General features: G+C 43.3%; 1 protein-coding gene across 1 annotated transcript; it reads right to left on the reverse strand.

Moving 5' to 3' along the window:
* Window positions 1-2,114: 2,114 nt before the first annotated feature.
* LOC144492379 (histone H2B 1/2-like) lies at window positions 2,115-2,492 on the reverse strand. Its single transcript, XM_078210381.1, has one exon. The coding sequence runs from the start codon at window positions 2,490-2,492 to the stop codon at window positions 2,115-2,117; it is 378 nt and encodes a 125-aa protein (XP_078066507.1).
* Window positions 2,493-9,167: the final 6,675 nt, after the last annotated feature.

Raw genomic sequence — 9,167 nt, forward strand, 5'->3', positions numbered from 1 at the left:
CTGCCAAGTGAAAGTAATGTTCATGCCACACAAGTGCCAGGCAATGCCTATCTATAAGAAGAGAGAATCCAAGCACCTCCCTTTAACATTCAGTGAATTCCCCACAATCAACATTCTGGAGATTACCATTGAGCAGAAATTGAACTGGGCTAGCCATGAAAATACAGTGGCTACAAGAACAGGTCAGAGGCTGGGAATTCTGTGCAGAGTAACTCACCTCCTGACTCCCCAAAGCCTGTCCAATATCTACAAGGCATAACTCAGGTATGTAATGGAATACTCTCCACTTGCCTGGATGAGTGCAGCTCCCAACAACACTCAAAGCTGAACACCATCCAGGACAAAGCAGCCCATTTGGTTGGCACCAACTTCAACATCCACTCACTCCGCACTGACACAGTGGCAGGAGTGTGTACCGTCTACAAGATGCACTGAGCAACTCAGAAGGCTCTTGCGCCAACACCTTCCAAACCCACGATCTCTACCACCCGGGAGGACAAAGGCATCAAGCAACTGTGAAAACTACTATATAAATGCAAGTCTTTCTTCGATCTTCCCTCAATTGTTTAGTGGGTGGGTAACTAAAACATTTACACTCATGTAATTGTACCGTCTTTTATTTAAGTTTAAAGTTAATTGATTAATGTCACAAGTAGGCTTATATTAACACTGCAATGAAGTTATTGTGAAAATCCCCTAGTCGCCCAAGCTCCGGCACCTGTTCAGGTACACCGAAGGAGAATTTAGCATGGCCAATGCACCTAACCAGCACGTCTTTCGGACTATGGGAGGAAACTGGAGCAAACCCATGCAGAAACGGGGAGAACATGCAGCCTCTGCACAGACAGTGACCCAGGAATCGAACCCTGGTCCCTGGCGCTGTGAGGCAGCAGTGCCAACCACTGTGCCACCGTGCCGCCTAACTTGACCATCCCCGAGTTCAATTTCTCCACCATTGGTGACCTTGCCATCAGCTGCTTAGGCCCTGAGCTGAGGAGTTCCATCCTTTAACCTCTCTGTCTTTCTTTTCTCCTTTAAACACTCCTTAAAATCTACCTCTCTGACCATGCTTTTGGCCATTTTCTCCGTTATTGCAGTATATGGCTCAGATGTACCAAATTTTGCTTTATAACACTCCTGTGAAGTGCTTTGGAGTATTTCGTTATGTTAAAGGTGCTGTATAAATACACTTCTTTATTTTCACTCTGTATTCCACTGAGCCATGCAAACTATATTTGCTCTGCCGCAGATCATGCCTTCACGAGGTTCTTTTTAATTGCAGTTACTTGAGCATGATATTTTCTCCTGAATTGAGCTTTCTTGCAGAATAGTCGTCGAACAAAATTTTATACAAGTTCAGAAATGAAATGTACAGTCATCAACCTCTTTAAGTTCGCACAGTGTTTGATTACCAACGGAATCATTGGAGTGATTTTTTTTCCCATCCTCCCACTGAATATGGTCAAGGATCAGCACACAAACCACAAAACGCCAACCTTAGTCAGCTCAGAAATCAAACAGATGTGATGATCCCACAGAAATCTGGGAGTGAGCAGTGTCTTTCATGTAAGGAAGAAGGAAACGCTAGGTACATGTAGCTCAATGGAACAGGAATACAACAACCTCTACATCTGATTAAATGACTGTTACTAATATCAGTGGCTGTGAGTGGGATGGTGAAGAGTAAACAGATGCTGAGCTGCCTGTGGGCGAAGTGTTTCCTCAGCCTTAAAGAAAAAGGGCTTCTCTAATCCGGAGTTTATACAATACAGAACTGTTTCTAATAGAAGTGGTTTGGAATGTGTCGGGCTGGTGAGATCTGCAGTCCATCCAGTTTGTATTATCGGGTGGGTTGCAAAGCGCCAAACACAGTTGTTTAAATGTCACAGTTGGGCATTTTGATTTTCTGGTCAAAGACCTTCACCAACCGCTAGCCATGTGAAGAATGAATCACTGGCCTATACACAGTCAGGGAAACAGGAGCATGTTGCATTGTCCAGTGCTGCCAGCAGCAGCCCTTGGCAGTTCTGACTTCTGGTTGAAATCTGCCTCATCAAAGGCAATGGGCCAGATTTTGCAGCAGTTGGGGGTATTTTTTAGTGCATTGTGCAGTTTTACTTGGAGCTGGTGTACTTGGTCACCACCTTTGTCCCCTCCGACATGGCGTGCTTGGCCAGTTCCCCGGGCAGCAGCAGGCGCACGGCAGTCTGGATATCCCAGGAGCTGATGGTGCTACGCTTGTTATAACGGGCCAGGTGAGAAGCCTCACCCGCGATGCGCTCAAAGATGTTGCTGACAAACGAGTTCATGAGGCTCGTGGCCTTGGAGGAGATGCTGGTGTCGGGGTGAAGCTGCTTCATCAATTTGTAGATGTAGATGGAGTCACTCTCCTTCCTGGGCTTCTTCATCTTCTTGCCGCTTTTCGCTGGCGGCTTTTTCTGGGCTTTCTTGGTGCCTTTCTTGGAAGTTTGTATTTTCTTTTCTTCAGGCATGGTGAATGCAGACGAAAAAGTTGGGTGGGTGGTCAATTAATGGACAATTAATGGCGAACTGTCACATTCACCACAATTACCCTTCAAAAACTGATTAAACCTGAAAGCTGGAAACACTCAGCAGCACTGGCAGCATCTATGGAGAGAAACAGAATGAACATTGAGTTGAATATGACTCTTCAGAAGACTCTCTACTCAAAACATTAACTCGGTTTCTCTCTCTGTCAATGCTGCCAGACCTGGTGAGTATTTCTGACACTTTCTGTTTTTATTTCAGATTTCCAGCATCTGTAGAATTTTGCTTTTGTTCATTTTCAGGATGTGGTGCTGTGCACAAACTAGCACAAAAATTCTGAAGCTGCAGTATGACACTCTGTGCTTTATCACTGAGTATTCTATCACCCCTAACCTTGTGTCAGTAACCATTAAAAAAAACTTCAATTTCCCCACCTCCTCATTGCAGTTGAAGTCTCATAAACAGTTATATCTTGTTCAAGCAGGTGTAACTGAGTTCTGAATGGCAATGTGAACTGGGACAATGTTGTTATATCTGCAGAGTGCTGTTAAAAGGCACAGCCTCCATGTTAAATGTTCGCCATTCCCATGATCACTACTGCAGATGTTCACCAGTGTCTGTGACTAGCAGTAAGACTTCATGTATACCTTATGACTCAGGCATGTAGTTAAGTAATCAGTCAATGTAACCATTAGGACCTAGGCTAGATCAAGGCCTGTGCAGAGCTATATATTAGTTGTTGCTAGTCATAAACTTCACATAATTGCGTTCAACCAGAACCCTTGTCATTCTCAATATATTGCTCAGCCTGGATAGCTTAGAGACAGAACCCTTGAGGGCTACATCGAGACCCTCAACATATATGGTGGCAGCAGGCTGTAAGAGACCACAACACCAAGTGTACCTAAAAATGAGATGTCAACCTGGTGAAGCTACAACACAGGGCTGCTTACAAGTCAGACAGCATAAGCAAGAAGTGATAGCTACAGCTCAGCAATTCCACAATCAATGGGGCAGCCCATCTTTTCCATGTAAAAGAAAAGCTGAAGCATTTGCAATAATCGTCAGCCAGAAGTGCTGAATGGATGATCCATCTCTGCCTCCTCTGGAGGTCCTCAGAACCACAAATACCAGTCTTCAGCCAATTCGATTCACTCCACGTGATATCAAGATCAACAGCTGAAGACACTGGATACTGCAAAGGCTATGCACCCTGGCTACATTCTGGCAATGGCACTGAAGGTTGTACTCCAGATCTTGCAGTGCCCCTAACCAAGGTGTTTCAGTAGAGCTACAATACTGGCATTATCCAGCAATGTGGAAAAATTCTCAGGTATGTCCTGTACACAAAATGCAGGACAAATCTAACCTGGCCACTTATTGCCCCTTCAGACTACTCTGATCATCAGTAAAGTGGTGGAAGGGGTCATTAACAATGCTATCAAGCCGCACTTGTTTGGAAATAACCTGCTCACTGGTGCTCAGTTTGGCTTCTGCTAGGGTAGCTCAGCTCATCACTTCATTACAATCTTGATTCAAACGTGGACAAAAGAGCTGAACTCCAGAGGTGAGGCCAGAGTGACTGCCCTTGACATCAAGGCAGCATTTGACCGAGTATGGCATCAAGAAGCTCGAGCAAAACTGGAATCAATGGGAATCAGGGGAAAACTCTTTGCTGGTTGGAGTCATACCTGGCACAAAGGAAGATGATTGTGGCGGTTGGAGGTCAATCATCTCAGCTCCAAGACATCATTGCATGAGTTCCTCAGGGTAGTGCCCTAGGCCCAACCACCTTCAGCTGCTTCATCAGTGACCTTCCTTCCATCATAAGGTCAGAAGTGGGAATCTTTGCTGATGATTGCACAATGTTCAGCACCATTTGTAGCTCTTCAGATATTGAAGCTGTCCATGTCCATAGACAGCAAGACCTCAAAATTATCCAGGTTTGAGCTGACAGATGGCAAACAACATTCGTGCCACATAAATGCCAGGCGATAACCATCTGCAACAAGGGGGAATCTAACGATTGCCCCTTGACTTTCACTGGCATTACCATCACTGAATCCCCTACTATCAACAATGGAGGTTACCATTCACCAGAAACTGAACTGGACTAGCCATGTAAATAGCGACAGGAGCAGGTCAGAAGCTATGAATCGTGCAGCGAGTAACACACCTCCTAGCTCCCCAAAGCCTGTCCACCATCTACAAGGAACAAGTCAGAAGTGTAGTGGAATACTCTCCATTTGCCTGGGTGAGTGCAACTCCAACTGCATTCAAGGAGCTTGACTCCATCCAGGACAAAGTAGCCCACTTGTTTGGCACCCCATCCACCACCTTAAACATTCATTTCCTCCACCACCGACACACAGCAGTGTGTACCATCTACAAGATGAGCTGCAGGAACTCACCAAGCCTCCTTAGGCAGCACCTTCCAAACCCATGAGCACTACCATCTAGTAGGATAGGTTCAGCAGATACATGGGAACACCATCATCTGGAAGTTCTCCTCAAAGCCATTCACTATCTTGATTTGGAAATATATCAACGTTCCTTCGCTGTCACTGGGTTAAAATCTTGGAATTCCCTCCCTAACAACACTCTGGGTGTACCTACACCACAGTTCAAGACTGCAGATCACCAGCACCTTCTCAAGGGCAATTAGGGATAGGCAATAAACGCTGGCTTAGTCAGTGACACCCGCAACCCAATAATATATTTTTAAAATCGTGAACTGTTTAAGAAACCTTTACTTTTCTAAAATATTTTAGCTTCCACCCTCACTCCATGTGCATCATGTGCATTCATTTGCATTGTATTAAAAAAGGTGGATTTTATTTTAGCTTCAACTTATGGGAAGAGGTTCTGTAAAAAATCATTTAATATGATTAGCTGCTTGGATAGCCTGATGACACCACTGCTACTCTACATGTTGAATGCTGAGTAAACACACTTAATGCCCAGTAAAGATTGCTGCAATCAATACACTAACATAGAAGTGAGGAAATCTTGTGTCACGGTGGGTAGTATCCCTGCTTCTGAGACAGAAGCTGTGGGTTTGAATCCCACCCCAGGACTTGATGGCCAAGGAAAGTGCCTTCATAACACAATCAAACTGCTTGAGTGTCAGTCTTCAAATCCATCCAAACACGCCAATTGCTGGCAGTAAGAGCGGGAGAGACTCCTGGTCAGCCATGTTTGATGTGGCGTGGTGCTCCTCATGCTATAAGCCCATGGCGACAGACTAGAAACCTGTTCCAAGAATTATTAGCTGTGGAAACAGATGAAAGTTTGCTTTAGTGCACCACTAGGTGCGGGAAGACAATTGGAAGCAGGGAAGAGAAATTATCATCAAAGAGAGCACTAAATCTCTCAGCAAGGCTTACTAAGAGGTCAATGGCAAGTGCCCTTGTTTCACTACTGATCACAAACACTGGGCCATTAACACCACTGCAGGTAGCTGATAACTCTGCTGTAAAATTCAGTACTGCCTGTGGCAGCAATGACTTAAGAACACGCAGTATTATAAAAGTAAATATTTTTTGCACCACGAGCTTAAATTGACCTTGCTTTGAAGTACAGGACCTCTGAAGAGCTGTCATGTAGTGGCACAATTATAGCAGGGACAGGATTTTACATCAAACATCTTGTTATCCACATTAATGATTTTTAATATTTTGCAGAATTACTTGATTTGGTGAATTATTAGAAATAATTTTCTCTTGAAAATTCTCTTAAGGAGAGCATTCACAGGAGGCCTACTGTAAGCAACAAGTAATAAACTTTCCCCATTCATATTCAAACCAATCTACGAAGGGATAGAATATTGTTAAGTCTGTTTGCTTAATTGGTTGAGTTTAATTTTCTAAGCGTGGTATAAATGTAATACATTGTCTAGTCTTGTAGGATGCGATAATGTGGAAAATCCTAATAGCTTGGTGTATTACTGACCTACTATTATTCACTTTAATACGTAGGACAATTGGTGTCACAAAAGCCAAAAGAATTCATTAACAACCACTCTATCAATACATACAGTACTGAACACTGAAGTTTTAAATAAACCTTTAGATGGTTAAAATTTCATGATAGTAAAATGCCATGATAGGGTGGCACGTTGGCACAGTGTTGTTAGCACTGCTGCCTTACAACACCAGGGACCTGGGTTCAATTCTGGCCTTGGGTCACTGTCTGGTGGTTGGCCCAACTTGTCCATGCCGCCCTTTCTTTTAAACCCCTAAACTAATCCCAATTGCCTGCATTTGGCCCATATCCCTCTATACCCATCTTACCCATGTAACTGTCTAAATGCTTTTTAAAAGACAAAATTGTACCTGCCTCTACGACTACCTCTGGCAGCTTATTCCAGACACTCACCACCCTCTGTGTGAAAGAATTGCCCCTCTGGACTCTTTTGCATCGCTCCCCTACGTTTGGGAAAAGATATTGACTATCTAATTGACCTATGCCCCTCAATATTTTATAGACCTAGGTTTTTAAAAGCTAGCTTATAGGTGCCTTTAAATGCTATAAAATGTGAGAATATTTTCAATTTACCGAGAAACTGGCCACTACACTAATGTAAATGGTTCAATTAATTTTAGAAGTTACTTAGTTAAAATCCAGTTACCTGTTTACAGAATCAGATCTCCCGTGTCTGTGTGGGTTTCTTCCGGGTGCTCTGGTTTCCTCTCACAGCCCGAAGATGTGCAGATTAAGTTGATTGGTCCTGCTAAATTGCTCCTTAATTTCCAAAGATGTGTAGGTTAGGGGGATTAGCAGGGTAAATATATGGGGTTATGGAGTAAGTCTGGTTCAGATTCGCTGCAGATTTGATGGGCCGAAGACTTCCTTCTGCACTGTAGGATTTTATGGTTCTATTCTATGATTCTAATTCTCCTTCTCTGCTGTTACTGACAGTTCTTTACCTTTCATACTCAGTTTTAAGATTGTCTTATCGTGAAAATTGTTAACTCCATTCTTTTGATTCAAAATTATTCTGATAAATCCCTTCAGAATAATCCCCTGTGTTTGATTTCTGTTCCTTTCACAATCAAATTCAATTCAATTCAACTTTATTGTCATTGTATAATGCACAAATACAAATACAATGAAAAGTGAGCTTGCAGACTCCCAAGATGTAAAGGAAAAAGCAAATGCAAGAAGTCATTATAAAATAATGCCAATAGTCATTAAGTGTATACATGCATATTGCACAATACCCACTGCCGAGGAATATGTTAAAGGACAGAGTTCAGCTCGGTAACAGCTCTGGGGAAGAAGCTGTTCCTAAGTCTGGTTGTACGAGTTCGAATGCATATGTAGCACCTCCCAGATGGCAGGGGGGCAAACAGTCTGTGGCTATTGCCACTGACTGCTTTATCTTCCACCTCCTACTCAGGAGCCTCTGCATCCTCCAGCACTGGACTGACCCAGGTATTTGACTCCATGAGCAAATCTCCTCCACACATCAGCTGTTTCCTCTCAGATCGACATTCTCCCAGGTTGCAATTAGGCAACGAAACAAAAATGTCTCATTTGAGTTCAGTATGTATGTTGTGAAGTTGGCTGGCACTGTTTTGCACTGTTTTGTCAAACTGTTGGCTTCAGGGGAAGATCGAAATCACCTTTGAATTAAAAAACAAATTACAGCATTTATTAATTGAATTTATGAGATTTAATCATTGAATCCAATGATGAAAACTGAGACAGGCCAGATCAACAGGTTAAAAAGCTGGATTTGTTCAATAAAAGATTGGTGAAAGATAATTAAACTGACTGAAATTTTCACAGGCAAAAGTAGACTAACTGGCTCACTCCCACTGGTCAAAAAAAATCAGAAGGAAAAGCATGGAATGAGGTGGAGAGCAAGTATCCCATGGTGATAGCACAAGCAGCTTCTTATCATGCCAGAAAGCAGGATGTAGGTGAGATGGGCACTGCGAAGGCGCATAAAAGAAGAACATATATTGGTGTCTTCAGTGACACCAAATCTCAGGGACTCAGGTTACAGCAAGTCCCATGATGCAAAGAACCATCTCCTCTGTCGTCCTTGGAAGACAGTAAGAGTTTTAACAACACCAGGTTAAAGTCCAACAGGTTTATTTGGTAGCAAATACCATAAGCTTTTGGAGCGCTGCTCCTGACGTTGAACGAGCAGCGCTCCGAAAGCTTATGGTATTTGCAGAGCCTTTGGCTTTGATCTTTGGGTCCTCACTGTCCACGGGGATGGTGCCAGAGGACTGGAGAGTGGTGAATGTTGTTCCTCTGTTTAAGAAAGGGAATAGAAATGACCCTGGTAATTATAGACCGGTTAGTCTTACTTCGGTGGTTGGTAAATTGATGGAAAAGGTCCTTAGGGATGGGATTTACGACCATTTAGAAAGATGCGGATTAACCCGGGATAGTCAGCACGGATTCGTGAAGGGCAAGTCGTGCCTCACAAATTTGATTGAATTTTTTGAGGAGGTAACTAAGTGTGTTGATGAAGGTAGGGCAGTTGATGTCATATACATGGATTTTAGTAAGGCGTTTGATAAGGTCCCCCATGGTCGGCTTATGATGAAAGTGAGGAGGTGTGGGATAGAGGGAAAGTTGGCCAATTGGATAGGTAACTGGCTATCTGATCTGATTCTATCTGATTCTATCTGATCGAAGAC

This window comes from Mustelus asterias, chromosome 4, assembly GCF_964213995.1.
Source record: "Mustelus asterias chromosome 4, sMusAst1.hap1.1, whole genome shotgun sequence".
In the NCBI taxonomy this organism is placed as follows: domain Eukaryota; kingdom Metazoa; phylum Chordata; class Chondrichthyes; order Carcharhiniformes; family Triakidae; genus Mustelus; species Mustelus asterias.